At 34.3% G+C, this 23,829-nt stretch overlaps 1 protein-coding gene across 1 annotated transcript in view; it reads right to left on the bottom strand.

The window, feature by feature from the left end:
* The window catches only part of MALRD1 (MAM and LDL receptor class A domain containing 1), a 512,511-nt gene that overhangs the window by 268,788 nt on the left and 219,894 nt on the right, over nucleotides 1-23,829 (bottom strand). The window contains exon 26 of the mRNA XM_065919555.1: nucleotides 20,681-20,972. Within this exon, the coding sequence (XP_065775627.1) occupies nucleotides 20,681-20,972 (292 nt within the window). The remainder of the gene's footprint in view (nucleotides 1-20,680; nucleotides 20,973-23,829) is intronic.

Below are 23,829 nucleotides of genomic sequence, written 5' to 3'. Positions count from 1 at the left end.
TATATCATTGTAAGATAATCTTACAAACAGAAAAGTGCATCTAAAATGCCAAAGAGTTCCCTGTGTACCATACATGGCAGACTATCAACAAGGATAGTTGTTATCAGTATTACTATTATTATTATTTTATCATTTATTTTGGAGGGACCCTTATAACACTGATGTTTTACCATAATGTTATAGTACACTGTAAGATTTTTAAAAATCATTATTCATTTACAAGGATGCTCTTTTACTAAATCCTAAACTCCTTACAGTAGAGCAAGAGGCTTATGATGTTTATCTTGGCATCACTAGAGCCTAGAATATTTTTATATATATGATATCTACTCAAGAAACATATGCTGAATAGAACCAAATGGAATATCCATCTAAGAAGTCTGAAATTTATCTTTTAGCTTAGGAGAGCTATTGAGTAATTCTCGGCAGAGAAGCAATGTGATCAGAGTATGGTTCTAGAAGGTTTAATCTTTTTAAACTGAACAATGACCTGAAATTGGCAGTGACTAGAGGCAGTAAGACTAGTTAGGTTTCAATTAGCTAGTCTCTTTCATTTGATACTTAACATGTTAGGAAGCTGACACAGAGAGGTGAAGGGACTTACTTAAGGCTCTATTTTTAACTCTGAGCTGGCAAAGGGCTAAAACTCATTTAAAAAAATTCAAGTTCAATATTCTTCCCACTATATAGCATTGCTATTTGTGGTTCAGAGTCTGATGGTGAACTTTAATGCAGAATCCAGAAAGCATTATCACCTGCCAGACAGTACCCATTTTTCAAAGTATAATGTGTAATTAACCAGGGACAGCTTCCTTTGGTCCAGCTGAATTTCCAAGGAAGCGCCAATTCAGAGGACTGACAGTGGACATAAAACATATAAAGCTATTCCTGTGTGTCTACGCCTACAGTCGTTTCTGGTTACATTCGGTCTCATAAGACTAATAATATTAAGAATAATGAAGAACCAAGTATAACAATAATTACTGGAGGCAGAAATATCAATAGAGATCATTTAGCCTAATAGGATTCTTTGAATCAAGGGGACACACATCTCAGGAGCCAATACCAGGTTCATTCTTTCAGTGAATGTGTTTGGGACAAAGAGACCACCTACACCTGCGACGGACATAATAAGAACTCACCACTTATTATCTACGTGCAAACCTTAGTCAATGAATTATTCAAATAATTCTAATTACAATAAAGCGACCTGTTGTGGGATATTATGATGGTTTTCAGAATAACCTAACGAGGATGCAAATGAACTAGATTATATGTTTCAAATACACTGAGGCAAAATATAAAGATATTCTTTAAAATCATTAAGATTCATTTTAAAGTCATCTACAATAAATGATATTCTTTTAAAATATGTATCTTTTTAAAGTTTTATTTTTCAATTGAAGGATAATTACAATACTGTGCTGGTTTCTGCCATACACCAACATGAAGCAGTCACAGGCATACATATGTTGCCTCTCTCCTGAACCTCCCTCCCACCACCCACCCCGTCCCACCCCTCTAGGATGTCACAGAGCATGCGTTTAAGTTCCCTGAGTCAAATAACAAATTCCCACTGGCTATCTATTTTACATATGGTAACTTATATGTTTCCATACTACTCTCTCCATCTATCCCACCCTCTCCCGTCCCCACCCCCTTTGTCCAAAACTCTGTTCTCTATGTCTGCATCTCCATTGCTGCCTGCAAACAGGCCCATCAGTACCATCTTTAAAATATGTGTCTTAAATTGGGGGCCAATTCATGTGGTGTCTGGCAGGAAATGTACAATATATAGCCTGCTCTATATAAGCTTAAAGTCTTCCTTAAAGAATAATACATTCATACACAGACACAAAATAAACAATAAAGACTGGTTGCTGGTTGATTACTGGTCCAAGGCAAGAGTCTTTTAGAGTAATTCTTGGGGCTGGATGGCTGCTGCCACCCAGTGGACATTAGTTTGGCCATGTCTTTGATGAACCAAGTCCATGTATTCTTGAGAAATTCCTGGAATGTTTATCATGGTGCCAAGGTAGCCAAGGCTTCCTCTATTATTGACCAAGGGGGAGGTAAAGGTTCTAAAGATGTACCTGTGACCTTTTGGTGTCAGAAAGACACTACTGCAGAGTCAGATGGGGGTCTCTTTTGAGTATACCATCTCTACCTCAAAAGAGAAGACTGTGATGACTGTAACCATCTTTATTGCCCATCTGAACCTGTTTTCCATACAATTGTTGGAGTGATATATCTAACCAGCAAATCTCATCATATATGTGTATATATACTTCAATATAAATATTATTTACATGCTTCCTCAAATCACTTAAAAAATACATTACAACTTAAAAGAAAAGGATGTAACTTCCACTAAAAACATATTTAGAGTTTCAGAAAATATACTAACTAGGTTTGCAATAACAAACAGAAAACAGAAATCAGCCTTTACCATTTCTGCTACAGGGCTTTGCCTCAGTCTTCAAATTTTTTTTTTTTTAATGTGGATCATTTTTAAAGCCTTTATTAATTTGTTACAATATGGCTTCTGTTTTATGTTTTTGGATTTTTGGCCATGAGGCATGTGGGGTCTTAGCTCCCCAAGCAGAGACTGAACTCACACCTCCTGCATTGGAAGGCAAAGTCTTAACCACTGGACTGCCAGGAAGTCCCAATCTTCAAATCTTCAATGTGAAAACCTATCACGAAGAATATTACGCTGAAATTTTTAATTTATCTGAAATTGGCAATTGTATTAATATACATTAATATACATATATATTCTAGCTAGATTATACAGCATAATTTCCAGTATATTAAAATGTCCTCTGTATTATAAGAGAATGAATTTCTGTATCACTACTTTATTGTATTATGTATGCCGTCTAAATAACTAAAGCACTAAAAGAAATAGTAGTATGTGTTTATATATGCAGTCTAAGTCATTGACAACATTTTAAAGAGTAGCTAACGCATGCATGTATTTAAATGGACTTTCTTTGGAAAGACAATAAAGATGCCAAAATGAAAGTGCTTCACAAATAGCTTCTCAAACAATTTCCAGTACAAACAATAATTTATGCTAAGTGATCAGTAAAGAACTGCATTTCATTCAGTTCAATTGCTTTTGCACCATCCAACCTGAGGGAGAAATAAACTAGTCAGAAACTGTTTTGAACTGATAAATGTGTGTTCTTCTATGAAAAGTTAGTCACTCAGGTGTGTTCTGGTTCTTTGCAACCTCATGGACTTCTCTGTCTATGGAATTCTCCAGGCAAGAACACTGGAGTGGGTAGCCATCCCCTTCTCCAGGGGATCAAACCTTGGTCTCCTGCAATGCAGGCAGATTCTTTACCATCTGAGCCACAGTGAAGTCCTGTGTTCTTGTATATTCAGTGCAAATCTAATCAGAAGACAATCCCAATTTTTCAATTTCCATGTTGACCTATACATTCGCTCTGACATCTGGATCAGAGTCACAAAACTATGTGATAATTGCCAAAGCATCTTGGCTAATTGATATTCATAATTTTCAGAAAACATTGTGAATAATGCTTTGCCTGTAGATCCAAGGGCAATTAATTTAAAGTGAGGAATAAGACCCAGGTGGCACGGTGGTAAGGAATCGACCTGCAAATGCAGAGATGGAGGAGATACGGATTTGATCCCTGGGTCAAGATCTCCTGGAGGTGGCAATGACAATCCAATCCAGTATTCTTGCCTTGGAGAATCCCGTGGAGAGAAGCCTGGAGGGGCTACAGTCCATGGAATTGCAAACAGTGAGACATGACTGAGCGACTGAACACAGCACACACGAGGAATAACATATACTGAAGTGTGAGAAACTTAGAAGTCATTTCTTTAAAAAATTTTATATTGGGGAGGGAGGTGGGAGGGGGATTCAGGATGGGGAACACATGTACACCCATGGCAGATTCAAGTCAATGTACAGCAAAACCAATACAATATCGTAAAGCAAAATAAATAAATTAATTAATTAAAAATATTTTTTTTCTAGAGATGTTTTCCCTTACAGTTTATCTTGTCATTCATTTTTGGTATGTGTTTAGAATAGTATACAATGCAAGAAATAAGTCTACTGGAAAAAAATTGAAGTTAACTTTTATCTTTCTGTTGTCTACTGAAAGAACATAAATTTCAGTAATGGCTTGGCTTATTTTCCCCCATAAGTGTAAACTCATCTTTTCTAAGAATTTTAATCTTTAAAAGTCCATTTGAGAATAATCATTTGGGTAGTGATAACCCTATATGCAAGACAGAAAAAGAGACACAGATGTATAGAACAGACTTTTGGACTCTATGGGAGAAGGCGAGGGTGGGATGATCTGAGAGAACAGCATCGAAACATATATTATCAAGTGTGAAACAGATCAACAGACCAGGTTGGATGCATGAGACAAGTGCTTAGGGCTGGTGCACTGGGAAGACCCAGAGGGATGGGATGGGGAGGGAGATGGGAGGGGGGGTTCAGGATGGGGAGCACATGTAAATCCATGGTGATTCATGTCAGTGTATAGCAAAAACCACTACAATATTGTAAAGTAATTAGCCTCCAACTAATAAAAATAATGGGGGAAAAAAAAAGAATAATCATTTGGCTAGGGAACTTTAATTCACAAGAATGTTCCTTTTATCATCATCAATGATCTTACTTTAGTTTATTGATGAAGACTATAATCACAATGAAAAATACATGATTTGACTGGTAATTCAAGTCTTGAGCAACCTAATGATTGTATTAAACTGAAAATAATCTTATATAGTCATTATAAATAGTCTCAATTATATATATATATATATATATATATATATATAAATGGAGTTTTAAAAGTTGAAGACTACTTCAAGTAGCCCATGTCTCATCCTACACTCATTACATTGTCTTACTTTATATACATTCACTTTCATCTATTTTATCTGATAACTTCCAATATGTCTAAATAAGGTATTTACAATGTTAATTCTTGATTTTTCCATTTTCAACTTCATCCTACAGAGTATGGATATAAGTCATGCTACTTCCTTCTCCAACACATATACTTCTCTTCCCTCTTCCAAATATTCATGAACTGTTATAATTTTTTGTTAAATCTATACTTGGTGTTCATATTATTGTAACTATACAAATACTGTTCTTGACTTAATCACATATATGTTTATAATAGTTAAGTTCTTAAACAATAATTATATTCCTATACATATCTATTTTTCTTCTACCTGAGAATATAAACGAGATATACAATGCCTCTAAATAGTCAAATCTATGAGTAACTGTCCACTTGTACATTTTCTTGGAGATATTGATATTGCAAATCAGGCCTCCTGACCCAGTCTTGGTTGACTGCCTTGTGCACCCTGATGGGATGACATTCTGCACACCCATACTGTGGGAATTCCATTTGCCTTTCTAATTAATCTATTTAGGAGACAATTACTGAGCTCCTACTATGTGACAGGCAGTATTTTAAAAAATAATTTTGAATATAATTTTAAAGCATTTTTTTTTAAAAAAGTAACTTAAATTTCTTTGAGATGAAATAAAAAGCCAGTCTACAAATATATATGATACGTATACTATGAAAGATGAGGGGTCAGTATAAGAAAAATTATCAAATATGAAAGTTACAGAACAATGCTTTTCACTAATATAAAAGTAAAGATAGTCAGGAAAATTATACCTAAAATCTAGCAATATATAGGTAGGATAAAACATTCTAATCAAGTGAGTTTAATTCTAAGAATGCAAAGCCTTGTTTAAGATTTGAAAATCAGTTAAGGTACTATCTACAGTTAGATATTAAAGGAGAAATACTGATTGATTTTCTTCACAGATTCAAACAGAGCAATTGACAAAATTTAATATCCAATCATGATTAAGTCTCTTAGAAGGTTAGGAATGAAAGAAAGCATCTTTAAACTGATAAAACTGTTCATTAAAAATATACAGCTATCAGTTCAGTTCAGTCGCTCAGTCACGTCCGTCTCTTTATGACCCCATGGACTGCAGCATGCCAGGCTTCCCTGTCCATCACCAACTCCCGGAGCCTACTCAAACTCATGTCCATCGAGTCAATGATGCCATCCAACCATCTTATCTTCTGTCTTCCCCCTTCTCCTGTCTTCAATCTTTCCCAGCATCAGGGTCTTTTCCAATGAGTCAGTTCTTTGCATCAGATGGCCAAAGTATTGGAGTTTCAGCTTCAGCATCAGTTCTTTCAATGATATTCAGGACTGATTTCCTTTAGGATGGACTGGTTGGATCTCCTTGCAGTCTAAAGGACTCTCAAGAATCTTCGCTAACACCACCGTTCAAAAGCATCAATTCTTCAGCGCTCAGCTTTCTTTATAGTCCAACACTCACATCCATACATGACTACTGGAAAAACCATAGCTTTGACTAGACAGACCTTTGTTGGCTAAGTAATGTCTCTGCTTTTTAATATGCTGTCTAGGTTGGTCATAGCTTTTCTTCCAAGGAGCAAAGTGCTAACATCACATTTAATAGAGAACAGAATGCTCCCCTCTAAAATCAGAAGCAAGGCAAAATGTATCTGACCACCACTTACTCTCAACATTGTCCTGGATGTTCTAACCAGCAAGGAAGATAAATAAAAGCTTGAAGTTTGGAAAGGAAGTTTGGAAATAACACTGTCTTTTATCACATGTTCCAGATTTAAAGTCATAAAAAACTTATGAAAAGGCTACTGTTAGAACTAATATCTCAGTTCTGCAAAGATACACATTTAGCATACAAAAATCAATTATAGCTTTAGACATTAGCAACAAGCCTCTGTAAAATAAGATAAAATAAAACACTGCCACTAGAAATAGCACTAAAACATTTAAAAGTTTGACCTTCTTTTTTGAGCATTTCTTAATATCTATACAATTAAATTACAAAGTAGTACTGATAGAAACTAAAGAACACTCAAACAATTGGAGGCATATACATGGATAGAAAAACTCAGTACTATTCACACATCAACTCTCCCCAAACTGACAGATATGAAGCTATCACAATCAAATCACATTTACATTAAAATACACAGGATATTGAATAGACAAATAAATCAACAAAAGAGAACAAAGTACCAGTTTTAGATCTATACCTATGAGATTAATTTTGATAAAAGCTTCCACATAATCAATAGGCAAACAAAAATCATTTCAGCAAATGATGCTGGAACATCATACGTAATATTGACAAGTCAGAGACCTAAGTATAAAAGTTAAAGCTCTAAAACTAATGAGAAAACATGGAAGAATACTTTGTGACTTTGGATAAGGAAAGATTCCTTAGAGAGAAAAAAAAACTGATAAATTGGACATTTCTCATCATTAAGATACTATTAAAGAACTAAGACATTCATTTAGAAAAAAACGTTTTACTATATATATGCTGATACTTATATCTTGAGTATATAAAAAATTCTATAACTTAATATTAAATATCTATAACAATATTAAACTTAATATCTATATCTTAATATTAAGCATACAAGATGTTAAGAAAATGAAAAAAAAAAACTTAAACAGGCACTCCATAGAACAATATACACAGGTGGCCAAAAGCACAATTAAAAATCATGAGGGAAAAGTAAACTGAAACTACAAAGAGATACAATTTCATACTCACTAGAAGTGCTACAATTAAAAAGACAGACAAAACAAATGTTAGTTAGAATGAGTAGCAGCTGGCAATTTCATACACTGCTGGTGGTGTTATAAAATCATTTTGAAAAAGGTTTGGTTTTTTTTCATAAAGTAAAACATACATCCGTCTAATGACCAAGCATTCATAGTTCCAGATATTTACAAGGAAAAGACACATTTTGACAAATAGATGGTACACAAATTTTCCTAACAGTTTAATTCACAATATCCAATAAGTTGAAATAACCATGTGTTTATCAACAGAATGAATAAACACCTTATGACATATTCATACAATAGAATATATCATATTTATTTATTCAATTTGTCTATTTTATCCATCTATTCATGGAAAAAATAAGCAAATGAGTAACACACTCACTAATATGGATAAATTTAAAAAACCTTATATAAGCAAAAGGGGTTAAACACAGCATTGATGGGATGCTCATGACAGGCAAATCTACTATGTGGAGAGATACTTCAGAACTTCGATTGCTTTTGGAGGAATGGGGGGCAGTGTTACTGAGAAAGAGAACAAAGAAAATTTCTGGGGTGAAGGGAATTTTCAGTATTTCAAAGTGGTTTGGTTAACAACAGTGTAAGCATTTGTAAAAATTCATTGAATTATGTAGTTGACCCTTGAACAACTGGTTTGAACTGCTGAGGTCCACTTAGATGTGGATTTTTTCAAAAATATAGTGCCTATATTTTCATTTTACAGATCTGTAAATTAAATCTGGGGAAAAGTTTGTATAAGATTAGATATCACAATATGTGGAATCAAAAGAATCATGGTTGGGTGATGATTCTATCCAAACTGTTTCAGCCCTCTGCCCTTGGATGAATCATTTATTAAGTCCTTTGTTTTTGAGACAGAAGTAATAGCACAAGAGTTTTCAACTGTGCAGGAGGTTGGTGCCCCCGACCCCTGTGTGGTTCAAGGGTCAACTGTATGCTGAAAACCTGTACTATATCTAAGCAATAAATTTTTTTAAAGGAAAAGATGAGAAAATCCTACGTAAGTTTTAGCAGAGATCCAGAGGACAGAAAAGATTGAATGAGGAACAAGTAATATTCTAAGACATAATAGCTTAGAATGTTTGGGAATTTATGTAGAACCTCAATTCTTAGATTCTGAAAGTTCACTGACTCTTAAGCAGAATAAATACAGAGAAGCCTATCCTATTTCATATAACTTGGAACACCAGTAAAAAAGAGAAAATCTTCACTATCAGCTTATTTTTTAGCAGAAACTTTATAAGTTACAAGAGAGTACCAGGATGTACTTAAAGTGCTGAAAAGAAATTTTAAAAAATGCCCCCTACTGAATTGGAGTATATATTTGCAAATGATATACTGGATAAAGTGTTGCTATCTAAAATATATACAGAAGTCTTACAGCTCGATATTACAAACAAAACAAAGATACCTATTAAAAAATGATCAGAGGAGCTGAATAGACATTTTCCCAAAAGATGAATATAGATGGCCAAAAGATGCTCAATATCACCAACCATCAGGGAAATGCAATTTAAAAACACAGGATGTCACCTCACACCTGTCAAAATGGCTATCATCAAAAAGCAAGAATCAAGTGTTGGTAAGGATGGAGGAGAAGGGAACCCTTATCATTATTGGTGGGAATGCAAATTGTTCCATACATGATAGAAAATAGTATGGAGATACCTAAAAAGTAAAGAAAAAAAGAACTATTATACAAACCAGAAATTCAATTTTTATGTGTTTATATGAAGAAAACAAAAATACTAATTCAAAAAGATATATGCACTCCTTTATTTATTTCAGCACTATTTTACAATAGCCAAAATATGGATGCAGCTTAAGTGTCTATCAATAAACGGACAAAGAAATTGTCAATATGACTCAGCCATAAAAAAATTGAAATGCGATCATTTGCAGCAACATGGATAGGCCTAGAGGGTATTAAGTAAAACAAGTAAAACAGAGAATAACCAATAATATATGATTTCACTGATAGGTGGAATCTCAAAAAACCAAAACAAATGAACAAACAAAACAGAAACAGACTCACAGACACAGAAAACAAAACCAGAGGGCCTTGGGTTGGGTTGAAGGACAAAACAGGTAAAAAGGATTAAGACATACAAACTTCCAGCTATAGAATAAATGTGATAGAGATGAAACACACAGCATATGGAATACAATCATTACTGTTAACAATTGTGTATAGTGACAGATGGTAACTATGCTTATGGTGGTAGTCATCTCATAATGTATAAGCGCACTGAATTATCATAGTTTCAGTTGTACACCTGAAATTAATATTGGATATCAATCATAATACAATAGAAAAGTGCTCAGGATACCGTTACTTGTGCTAGTAATTTGCTATTTGATTCCTATACAGAGCAACCTGGTTTCAAAAATAGTGTCTTAAAATACTGTATGATTCCACTTACATGAGGTACCGAGAGTAATCAAATTCATAGAGACAGGAAGCAGAATGGTGGTTACCAGGGCTGGGAACTCTGGCAAATGCAGAGGTATTGTGCAACCAAGCCCGTGCTCTAGAGCCCAGGAGCCACAACTACCGAGTCCACACGTGGCAACTACTGAAGCCTGTGGGTCCTAGAAACCACGCTCTGCAACGAGAGAAGCCACTGCAATGAGAAGCCCACGCGTGGCAGCTAGAGAAAAGCCAGTGTGGCAACGAGGACCCAGCACAACCAAAACTTTGAAAAAGAATGATGATGATAATAATAATAATAATAGCACTTGAATATTCTAATTCCCATTATCCTTTCCACAAATTAATAGAAATAATTTATTTGGAAACAAAAATCCTAAATTGAATAAAGGACATGTTCTTGGAACAATGATATAGTTAAAAATTAAACTGCACCTCTCTCCACTACTACATCAGTAGGGTACAGCCAATTGGCATTTCAAATGAAGCTGAAATTTTCCAACATGTTAAGTTCATTGGGACATAAAATATATTTGATTTCACAGAACCATATTTTTCTTCCAAGAGAAATGTAATGTGTTGTTTCATTTACATTCAACCATTAAAATAGCTTATCACACAATCTTTCTTGGTTTTTATTTAACCAGAATATATTTTTAGGGCTCAAAGAGTAGAAACAGCTTAATTTTACCTTGAAAACCAAGATAATGCCAATAATGCTGTAATTTCTAACTTTGCATATGATATAAATATTTCAATTAGGATCAAGCTTATGAGAAACACAAACATATATTATTTAAGAGAATACAAATGTAGTGATTTGTTTTAAGAGTTCCCAATAACCAAATTATAAATGCAAAGGAAAATATTTAAGATACAAAACACATTTTTGAGAATTATGTAACAATATCTACTACCAGTCATTTAATAGGAAATGAGATCATCGTTAATCAGTAAAAAGCTGGTATGAAAGTGTTAGTTGCTCAGTTGTGTCCGACTCTTTTGTGACCCCATGGACTGTAGCCTGCTCCTCTGTTCATGGGATTTCCCAGGCAAGAATACTGGAGTGGGTGACCATTTCCTTCTCCAGGGGATCTTCCTGAACCAGGGATCGAACCCAGGTCTCTGCACTGTAGGCAGATTCTTTACCATCTGAGCCACCAGTGACTTCCCTCAGCTATCATTTAAATATCACCCATAGTTATCTAAAAAAGTGTCCATTGAAAGCAAAACAGTAGAAAGCTAAGTGGTAGTCTCTGTAGTACAATGTGAAATGCATAAGAAATTCAGGCATTATCGGAGTTAGTTGGCTACATTGGAGTTCATAGCCAGAGAGTTTATAAAAAGAACTAATTGGCTCAGAACTTTCAATTCTTTGTTTCAGCTTTGATCAGAAATTCAGAGTGTTGCTGCTATGACCCTAAAGAAATTTATTTTTGCTTGTAGGCAGGAGGCTGATATAGACAAAAAAAAAAAAAAAAAAGACAGAGTTTGACTTACCAGATTGCAGAATTATAATAGAGGTTGAAATCAAATCTGGCAAGTAAGGTTTTTAAGTGACATTTGGCACTGGCTTATTAGAATCAGAATGGCACATTTAGAAAATTCATACAAATACAACTAATACAAATAATAAAGTCAAAACTTTGCTACCAAATGCCAAGATCAATCAGCATTTAAAAGCAGATAACCCAAATCACCCTAAATATTTTTAACAGAAAGTGATTTGATAGTGAGAATTATATATCTGAGAAACTGCTGAAATAGTTGGAGGAGTGATGTGTGTTGAGTTCCCACAGGAATGACTCCCAGAATTAACTTCCCAAGAGACCAACTGGCAAAACAGAGATCATAGAACATCTTTCTTGGTGACAGGTAGAAAACTAGAGATCTTCTGAGAATAACTAAAGACAAGCCAACATCCAAATAAACATCATAATGACACACCATGTAGCAATTGAAAATAACAAATTCCTTTATTAAGATATAGACTGGGCTGCTGTCCCAAATCAAAAGACAACAGTGACAAAGTGAGAGGGTTTTTTTTTTCCCCTCTCACTGCTAAACAACCACAGGCTAATGTTCTATTCTTTGCAGTCTAGGGGACCAGACCCCTTCTATCTGTCACATGCTAAAGAGGCAATTACTCAACCTCATGAACTAAGATCAAACTTTAGCTCCTGCTGTGACATCTACATTCCAACCAGCTGGTGAGAAGAGAAGGGAAATAGAGAGAATGTTTCTGTTTTTTGATGTACAATCTATAGGGTACATGTAGTGTCTATTCAGAGTCCATTGGCTAAAATTTAGTCACATTCACTGCAAGGGAAGCTGAGAAATATAGTTTTTTTCCTCAATTAAAAATGAGTTGATACGGGTGTGTTATACCAGTAACAAAAAGAAATAGAAAATTGAATTTTAAGAGACTATTTTTGAAAATATCATTTGCCTTTAGCATTTAAAGTATTATATAATAAAAGCTCCTTCCATAAAAACTATAAAACATTACCAAGAAAAATTAAAGATTACCTAAATATGTGTTTATCCTTACCATAAACAAGGTTAATATTTTAAAAATCAACTGCTTTTCTACCCAAATCCCTTGGAGTAAAAAATGACTACCCATTCCAGTATTCTTACTAGGAAAATCTCATGGACAGAGGAGCCTGGCGGACTGTAGTCCATAGGGTCACAGGAGTCAGACACAACTTGGCAACTAAACAAACAAACAAATATGTACTTATCCTTACCATAAACAAATTAACATTTTAAAAATCAACCACTTCTCTATCCCCAAAACAAATAGAAAACAAAAATTTAAAGATACCACTTTAAAGATTATAATTTTCAATAATGAAAGATATTAAATGCCTTTACCATAAAGTTACAACATATTATTGAATCTTTCAGTCTGTGGAAATAATGCTATTTTCTATTTATTGCAGCAATGAAATGTTTAGCTGTATGCCTTTCTAAATATAGGGCTATCTATATACCAAGAAGAAAAAGAAAATGGCTATTTCAGAACAAAAAGTGGACTACCACAGTTCCAATACTGGGCGATTCAATAAAAATGATACCTTGTTTAGACAAGAGCACTTACTTTTATGTAATTAACTGTATGATAATTATACTGTAGTAAAACTATAGGGAAGAATGAATTATAAGTGAAAATTCATTAGTTGCCTTACTAAACAAGGAATTTTAAAACTGATATTATGCCATTGTTAACTAATATGTAATACAATTAATAATATGCATTAGTACTATTTTATTATTATATTCTTACTATCATCTAAAATATTCTAAGATGTGTTTAAATAAGACATAATGATGTTATATATTTAAATTTATGTATGCACACACACAATGGAATACTACTCAGCCATAAAAGCAAATAAAATCTTGCCATTTGCAACACCATGGATGATCTTAGAAGGTATTATCCTAAATGATGATGAAGCTGAAACTCCAATACTTTGGCCACCTGATGTGAAGAACTGACTAATTGAAAAAGACCATGATGCTGGGAAAAATTGAAGGTGGGAGGAGAAGGGGACAACAGAGGTTGAGATGGTTGGATGGCATCACCGACTCAGTGGACATGAGTTTGAGCAAGCTCTGGGAGTTGGTGATGGACAGGGAAGCCTGGCGTGCTGCAGTCTGTGGGGCCACAGAGTCGGACACGACTGAGCGACTGAACTGATACTAAGAGAAATGAGTCAGACAGCAAAAAACAAATACTGTATGCTACCACTTACATGTGGAATCTAAAAAATAAAATAATAAATAAAATGAAAACTAAGGAACAAATTTCTTTATCCAAAATGTATAGAACTTACACAATATCTGTTCTATTATATTTGAAATTAGAAGAAAGAAAATTTGTAAAATATAGTCATCACTAGCAACAGAGAGACTTGGGACACGAAAAAGAATGGGGCTTGATGGGTGCCTTCCTACTATAGTGAGGAAAATTTTGTTCTACTTGGAACAAATACATAAAAAAATAGGATTCCATAATTTTTTTTGATTTATGATTATATACATGAACATAAGACAGGTATTTGTTTTTTTCAATAGACCCAGGTAGCACAAAAGAAGTACAGCTTTCAGACTTTAAAAGTCCCATTCCTTCCCCGGCCATTCAAATCTGAACCCTCACAAGTCCAAGTGTTGCCCAAATGTATCTATCATCATGCCTCCTTGAAAACTTACAGTATAGTTCCTTCCTTCATAGTTAAAAACATGTTTCTAAAATTCAGATGTTCCATTTATTTTTAAAGATTTTTTTTGATGTGGACCATTTTAAAATCTTTATTGAACTTGTGACAACAATGCTTCTGTTTTATGCTTTGGGTTTCTGACCTCGCGGCATGTGGAATCCTAGCTCCCTGACCGAGGATTAAACCAGCACCTCCTCATTGGGAGGTGAAGTCTCCAAGCACTGGACTGCCAGTGAAGTCCCAGATGTTCTGTTTTAAAATGCTGTATCCATAGCCAATTTCACCTTATTTAAGTGTGAGAAATTATTATGCATTACACAATCTACTCATCTAACCCCAACTAAGTTCTAAAAATGCAAATGAAACACAGAGGAACACCAATTAAGGTATTATGTTTATCTCTGCAATTATAAGAGCCATAAATTCTTTCAAGCCAATGATGTCTATCATTTTAATTAGTTAGTGTCTGAGTTTTCCTTAGACTAACATTATATGTTTACAGGAACAAACTTAATAGCAAATCCTTCAGTAAGATATAAGTGCACTTCAATAATTTTTTTTTTTTTTTTTTTTGGATGTGGACTGGCTTAAAGTCTTTATTGAATTTGTTACAGTATTGTTTCTATGGTTTGGTTTTTTGGCTGAGAGGCATGTGGGAATCTTAGCTCCTTGAATAGGGATCAAACTCACACATCCTGCATTGGAAGGCAAAGTCTCAACCACTGGACCAACAGGGAAGTCCCTCTCTATTCTTTAAGTCTACCTTTGAAGAACCAGCTCTCATTGGTTAATATTATAATTGCCTTTATCTTCTCTTACACTGAAATCTCTTTTGTTTTCGCTTTCAAATTTTTTCAACATTTTCTCAATTTCTGGAGGAATTTATTGTTCAAATTAGACAAAAATATGCACTGAAAAAACATATTCAGAACAAATGCACAAATGAAATAATATTTTACAGTGTATTTATTACTCTCATGCTTCTCCTAACCAGAGCAGTGTCCATGATGAACTTCCTCTGTATGGTCACTGCATGAAATTTTCAAAATCTCTTTGTCTATTGACTGTATTTGGAACAGAACTTGAGATTTTTCCTGTACAATATGTTGCTTAAACAGCATTCTCAGTGTTTAGTAGTGCAAATATACCAATATAAATATTGAAAACATAAAAATTAAAAATTTTTAATTAAAATAAAAATAAAAAAGCAGAAACATAAAAATTAAAAAACCAGAGTGAAATATAGGCATTCCATGAATTTGAGTACCAAAAATCAAGAGATATTTTACTGGGAAAATATTAACTTGGAAATAAACACTGGTTGGAGTAAGCTTGTATATTTAAAATGAACTTTACTCTGCCCCCACCCACACATACGCAAGTCATCAACTTCCTTGAATCTTAGACCCACTTCTTTCCTCTCTAATGTTTGTTATGAATAACAAATGAAACTAAAGAATTTAGCAATTTAGGGACTTTTATGAGAGCAAATTCTTTGAAGAGAATAGGAGGGTCAGAGAAAATCTGAATTTTTAAGCAATGAATGGAACATGAAGAAGAAAAAAATAACAAGTATACAACATGCTTTTAAGAAATTTCAACTTATGCACACTTTAATTTCACAATCTCCCCAGCAGGGAGAGAACTGGTAGAAAAAAAGGGAGAGGTACTAAACACTGACTGTATGCCAATGGTTGCTTGAAACATACTATATATTATTATCTCAATTATTTTTCAGATCACTTAGTAGATTCCAACAGCTCCATTTTTATGGACAAGAAAGATAAGAATTAGAGAGGTTAAGTAGATCAGGTGATGCCTTGTAAGTAGTAAGCAGTACAAAAGTCCAAATTCATCTTTTTAAACCCCAAACACACGCACTTAGCACTAAACCCTGGGTACAGAGTTCACTAAATTACAGAGCCAAGTATAATCAGCCAGATTTCCCAGCAAGAGACTCTGAGTTGCTATGCCTGCATTCTCATCTGTAGGTACTAGCCTTTTAAACTCCCCCCAAGTATTTCAAGGAAATACTTGACTTCAAAGAGAAGCTAATCCATTCAAGCTCCATTGCCTTATACATTTTTTTTTGCCTTTTTTAAACTTTTCATTTTATATTGGAGTACAGCTGATGATTAAGAATGTTGTGATAGTTTTAGGTGCACAGCAGAGTGACTCAGCCATGCATATACATGTATCTATTCTCCCCCAAAATTCCCCTCCCACCAAGGCTGCCACATCACATTGAGACCAGACTTCCCTGTGCTACACAGTAGGTCCTTGATGGTTATCCATTTTAAATTTGGCAGTGTGTACATGTTGACCTCATTAAGCAAAAATTAATTGTCATGTTAAAACATAATTGTTTTATGACTCATATTTATAAATTACTTAAAACACACAACTGCATGCACACACAAATTAAGACTTGGTCTTTGTCCTTATTATACTAAAATTTTTATTAAATATCGGTCAATAACAGAGAATATGATAATGGCTGAATCTCCATACAGACATTTAAAAGAGGAATCTTGGTTGTCTTTTTCTTATTAAAATTCATTAAACAATTATTTTTCTCCATCATCATTTAGCAATTAACAAAATTGCCATCAAAATAAGTTTTTAAATATAACTTCTAAAGACTCAATAATAACCCCTTAATATTACTTTTGCTAATAAAGCTCTGGTTCTTATTTGACTGATTAGAATCACTAATTCCAGATTCAGTTCAATTGCATCTTCCTAAATATATATGTTTTGCCTCCTCTTGTCTTTTTCTATTTTAAGTTGTCCTTGACGGAATTATTAGCCTACGCCCATGAATATAGATGAAAAGTGTGCATGAACTAAAGTCACTTTCAGAAGTTTAGTGGATATAGCCACTGCCTGAATATCATTTATCCTTCATTTATCTGTGAAAGTTCCAGGTTAAGTGTTTTTGCAGTACTGAGAAACATTTCAAAGATACACATATACATACACGTTATTCATGACAATTAAAATTACTAAATTAAAGAGGTTTTCAATAAATAATAGGTTAAATGATTACAATGTAATATACAATAATTATATGCTTGTGATCTCTGCAAGAGAGAACATTTTGCTAAAACACATGGTAGAAATATATTCTTAATAAAATGCAAATAATGGAGGCTCACACTCAAATGTCTATACCATCTAAGGAATACTGGTAAGGTGCTCAAAATATCAGATAATGTAAAATGACATAGTTTTTACTGAATAAATGCCAAACAAGAGAATATACCAGACATGAGACTAGGTAAATTATATAGGTGATTGAGTGTGTATATGCTAAGTCGCTTCAGTCCTGTCCAACTCTTTGTGACCCTATGGACCGTAGCCCACCAGGCTCCTCTGTACATGGGATTCTCTAGGCAAGAATACTAGAGTGGGTTGCCATTCCCTTCTCCAGCAGATCTTCCCAACCCAGGGATCAAACCTGCATCTCTTATATCTCCTGCTCTGACAGGTAGATTCTTCACCTTACCACCATCTGGGAAGCCCATATAGGTGATTACCTCTTTTTACTTTAAGAACTTAAGAAATAGGTTCTCTTTGCTTAACAGATGAGGAAATTGGGTCTCAGAGAAGTTGTACAACACATAGCTAGTAAGAAGAATGTCTGAAATTAGTACCTACTTCACTAGAACATGGTACCTACCCACGCTTTCCCATTTAGCCTAGGGGTATATTTTTGCTTCTGTTTAAATAAGAATACAACTGAAATTCTTTGAAATTCACAAATTGGACCCCAAATAATGGAACCCAATTGTCAGACATAAAAGTGCCGTCCAGTATCTACTTCATCTCCTGTACACGGGGATAGAATGAGTAGCTATCAAGCAATCAAAATGCGGCTAATCCAAATTGAGATGGGTTGCAGTTGTAAAATATACACTGGATTTTAAAGGCTAAGTCTGAAAATAAGAATATAAAATACTTCATTATTACCTTACATAGTTTTTGTGTTAAATGATAATACTTGGGGCATATTGAGTTAATTCAGCATTTTCCTTGTAGTTCAGTCGGTAAAGAATCTGCCTGCAATGCAGGAGATCCAGGTTCAATTCCTATGTCAGGAAGATCCTTTGGAGAAGGAAATGGCAAAATATATTCTAAAAATTAACTTTGCTTTTTCTAAACATAACTTCTAGCATATATAAATTACACAAGTAGCTTACATTAGTGGTTTGCATTATACTTCTGTTAAAAGTTCATGATATTGCTGAATTCTCTTGCACCAACTTTGATGAAGACTAATAAAAAGCAGTTTGGCTTTTTAAAAATTTGTCCAGGACACTCTCCCAAATATGTTTAAACACATATATACACAACAGTATATATATATACCCTCTACTGGCACTTTATTATATCTAACCTAATATTAGGTGGTTTTTGAAATGGTTTTCCTATTCTCCCCTCCAACAATGAGATATTCTTAAGAGCAGAATCTCAATTCTATTCATCAAAACTTTTAATAGAATATCTCCAATAGCATCAGGATATACAAAGAACTCTAGTGATATTAACACGCACCCTTAATTTTACAATTAATATATAATCTATACCACTTTGTACATACTTTAAAATTTCCCTTTTGGAAGCCTTTTTATTTTTGTTTAAGAAACTTCATTCCAGACTTCACAGGTTTAAGAATTTAAAATTCCCAATGAGATTGGTTTGTTCCTCTGACACCCCACTTAGTAGTTGTTCATTGAAGTTTAAAGTGGTTCTACATAAAAGTTTTGCTGTCTTGTTACTTGGATGCTATAAGATTACTTTTATTATGATCAAAAATTTACTATTTAAAAAGTCAGATCTGGACAAGAGTTAGTATAGCTGTCATCAGATCACCTACAGAGAAAGAAGGTGAGGCTTTTCTCAAGAAGTAGATTATTCTGAGGTATCTGAAGTGCTTTTATATTTAATTCTTGTTAGTATCTGGGCTTCCCTGATGGCCTCAGCTGGTAAAGAATCCTCTTGCAATGTGGGAGACCTGCATTCCATCCCTGGTTTGGGAAGATCTCCTGGAGAAGGGAAATGCTACCCACTACAGTATTCTGGCCTGGAGAATTCCATGGACTGTATAGTCCATGGGGTTGCAAAGAGTCAGACACAACTGAGCGACTTTCACTTTCACTTGGTAGTACATATATCCCTCAACACAATTTTGAAATGTTTGTTTTCCTCTGTACCATTCCATATAGTGCGGGAAACTTCAAGCAAACATCCTGACTTAATTATGTGTCAGCGGGGAAACATTTATCTAGAAACATACTCTTAACCAAATTAAAACACTCCCTTTGAAACGAATGAGGAAGTCAAGGCAGAAATGGCACTGTTCCCCATTCTACCCACTGTAAGTCAGCACAAATAAATTAGTTCATTCTTCTTAAAGCACTTTTGTTTCTTACTTACAATATGTAATTTATATACAAAAAGAATGGCATTTTTATTTTCTCCTCCAAACTCATGGTTTAAATATTAATATATATGTTATCAATTGATAAAATTTGTTATTTTGTTTTCTTAATACTACATACTGTATTTATTTTCATTTCATACTTCTAATATATTATAGGGATTAATGCTACTTACTATTTCCACATCTTATAACACTGTCAATCTATGTATAATATTGGACATCTATCAAGTGAACATTTTAATCTAATTATTAAGAAAAATTACCCAAATATTTTTAGGTGAATGGATGGACATAGTCAATCATCTACATGACTTAAATATATAAATCCAACCATTCAAATGAATAAGTGAGTAAGTGTTAGTCAGTCAGTTATGTCTGACTCTTTGTGACTCAATAGGCTATATAACCCACCAGGCTCCTCTGTCCATGGAATTCTCCAGGCAAGAATACTGGAGTGGGTTGCCATTCCCTTCAAATGAATAAAGTATTTGTCTGAAGAGAATAAAGTATATAACATAACCACACTAACATCTAATTAAAATGGAATAAATCTGTTCTTGACATTCTTACATTTTATTAAGAGTGAAAGATATTTATTTAGGACTAAAATCTGAATCAAACTGAAAAGAAAGGAGCCTTATTTTATTGATCTAAGAAGATACTGACTAAACTAAGGACTCAGGAATTGGTAAATACACCAAAGCTTGGAGAAGAACTTGGAAGACAAGTTTATGAGTAAAGGCTTGAAAGATACCATTTTAGATTCAAAAATATTTTTCCTTATGAAAAGAATAATTTACTAGGTGTTTAGGTCACTTCTTTTCCATTTCCTTCCTTCCCCTCTACCACTCTGTAAAAGCACGAACTAAATAAATCAAAACATACCTGTTGGAAGAGGCGCTGCGAGTTCTTCTTTCATGGAGCGATGGGAAGGTAGACAGTTCTTTGTAAGCACAATGTCGTCCAGTGCAATATCACCACGGTGGCCCTTCCCAACTCGGCCTTCAAATTTGAGTTGGAAGTCCTCATCACCAGATAGGGCTAGTTCTTTCCGCTGCCAGAAATTGCCTTGTTCTACAGTGAGGTTAAGCAGGACCTTCGTCTGGTTTGAGACTGATACCTGGATCAAGGTGAGCGCACCAATGCCATGTCCATACATGTGATAATGAAAAATTATCTGCAACCAAGAACAGAAATGTTATAAATAATTAGTACAATTAATTTCATCTTATTTTCAATTATATCATGCTGCTCTCTCTTTTCTTAACAGATTCTGGAAGGAAAAATGAATATGTTCTATTGTTTAGTGAATACTCTATCAATGAATGACGCTAGTCCAGCCTTAAATCATATGCTGCAAAACATGGAATATAGTACAATAAGGACCAAGCAAGAATTTAGTTGAAAAAATGAGCAGTGTTTACTTTCTTTTTGTGACTTATAAAAGTAGGATTCCTCCACAAACTCTTAAAATCTACTCTTGAAGGGATAAAAATATCATTAAAAAGTGCTGTATTATATAGAAAGATTTTTCATGATTAAGAAACATCAGGTACTAAAGAAAATCATTTCCCATCTCATGAAACTTAAACCATTTTCTTCAAAACAGCAGATACTTGATTGCTTATTCCACCACATTCTTATACTTGAAACACATTTTCAGTTCTACAAGGTCCTCAGGGCTCTACTATACATAGCAAAACCACCAGAATAGCAATTTCTAAATTTTACTTGAAATGTTTTAGAAGAGTAGACCTGAGTTTTACACCCAAGTAAAAATTAATATGAGTATTTCCAGGGATTAACATCTCAATGTTTCAAATATGGAGTTACCAGATTTTTGGTGACTAAAACACTGATGGAGAAAGTTAGGGGAAATTCTAAAAAAAAAAAGGAGTATGAGTTAGGAACAGTAGGGACTTGGTGATTTTAAGCTTTTGGCTTGTAATTTTTAGGAGTGAGGGAAAACTAACGGTGCGTGATCTTCATGCAGGAGAATAACATTTTAGAAACACTGGTACTCATGGATATTATATTCTAGAAAAGGGAAATGAATGTGCTTAAAGAGTAAAGAATGTGACTAAACAATATACATAATGCGTACTTTCAAACAGCATCAAGAGGCAAGGTCTGTGAAGTCAATCTATGCAAATTTCCTAGCTGATGAATAATACCCAAACTTCAGCTATTACTCTATGATCCAAAAATGCTATTCGATTGATTAATCCATTAATGTAGGAAAACATGAACTCTGTGACCACCGTGGCTTGTTCTGGGAGGACTGGTCAAAGCTAAGTGGCACAAAGGGAGAAACAAAAGGTGGCTGATGGGGATTGACATGTGTACACCACGGATGCTCTGTATAAACAGATAACTAACGAGAACCTACCGCCCAGCACATGGGACTCCACCCAGTGCTCTGCCGTGACCTAAATAGGAAGAAAATTTAGAAAAGGAGGGGATATACGTGTCTGTAGAGCTGATTCCAGGGGCTCTCCTGGTGGCTCAGTGGTAAACAATCCACCTGCCAATTCAGGAGACATGGGTTCCATCCCTGGGTTGTGAAGATCCTCTGGAGAAGGAAATGGCAATCCACTCCAATATGCTTGCCTGAGAAATCTCATGGAGAGGAGCCATGCGGCTGCGAAGGAGTCTGACGTGACTTTGTAACTAAATAACAACAACAGAGCTGATTCACTTCACCGTACAGCAGAGAACTAACGCAACATTGTAAAGCAAGTATATTCCATTAAAAATTAATTTTAAAAAAGGGTCTGAGTCCAGTCTGTTGAGCAGTGTCAAAAGGCAAGAAAGGAAACTATCCAACAGGCAATAGCACACATCTGTCTGAAGCCCCTGCAGTCATACACATGGTCTTCCCAGTATTCTGCCTTGTTTTGTCTTATTTGCACAGAAAGAATAAGGCATATGTTTTATGTCACATAAATACTTCTGTATTTTCTTGAGGTCATTTTCTGAGTGATACCATTGGGTTAACATGCAAACAAACATCTAAACACAAACACTCCATTTCTACAGAGAATACTTGATGACAATGTAACCTAATCACAGGGCAACATGAGCAAATAGATTTTTATCAAGTACAGATTTTTGTCAAGTACTGAATTCTTTTAAGGAGGCATCTTCACCAGAAATTTCAGTTACTCAGAGGTTTGGTCTCTATACTCATCAGTCTATGTCTGCATACTTCTCTGTATTCCACCCATCCCTCAGAAGGGCGAAAAATCTCCAATTTGGTTTTTTTCTGCCTGAAGGTATTCTGCAAGGTCAAGTGACAGAAAGGATTTTCATGAAAATTTGGGAGGTCACTTCTGCTCACCTGATAAACAAATTTTTTATATCTAAGAGTCTCAATCATTTCCAGCATGACTTTTCTTTACTTCTTTGTATACAGTCTATATCATAAATATTCATAAAATGAACCATTCATCATTAATTTTTTGACATTTCTCGTAGGCATACTTGATTATTCTCGCACAGATGTTTAAAACAGTGGGAACTATAGTTCTGGGACCAGGCAAAAATAGAGATAAATGAAACCCTTAGTTACTACAGTATGAAAAGAAAAAATCTATTGAACATTCTTAGAGGAAGTCTAAATAGAACAGCTAAGAAGTCTTCTTTCTGTTGTTTTCCAAATTACTTGATACTTTCTTGAAAATAAAACCCCAGAACACTGGATTTTACATATGTTGTGTCTATATCTATCAATCTGTATATTCAGACATTCTGAAATGAGAAAATCAGTTCTAGTCTTGGAAAATTAATTAAAAATTAAACATGAAGTACATAAAATTTGTTTGACTTCTTTGCTTTTCTAAAACTCAATTTTTACCAAACTAATTAAAGTTTAATTGTGTATTTTTTCATTACATCCATTCTGGACTGCCGAGTTATGCTTCTCAAACTTTGACCATGTCACTTTCTCACAGAAAATCTATCAAATGTGCCTAAAGAGAGAAGAGAGATATTACTCTGAGTGTTAAACTATGAAATCAACTTAAACTGAGCAA

Source organism: Muntiacus reevesi, chromosome 2 (assembly GCF_963930625.1).
Source record: "Muntiacus reevesi chromosome 2, mMunRee1.1, whole genome shotgun sequence".
Lineage (NCBI taxonomy): Eukaryota > Metazoa > Chordata > Mammalia > Artiodactyla > Cervidae > Muntiacus > Muntiacus reevesi.
Note: the sequence above shows the minus strand (reverse complement) of the source record. Positions and strands in the feature narration are given on the sequence as shown.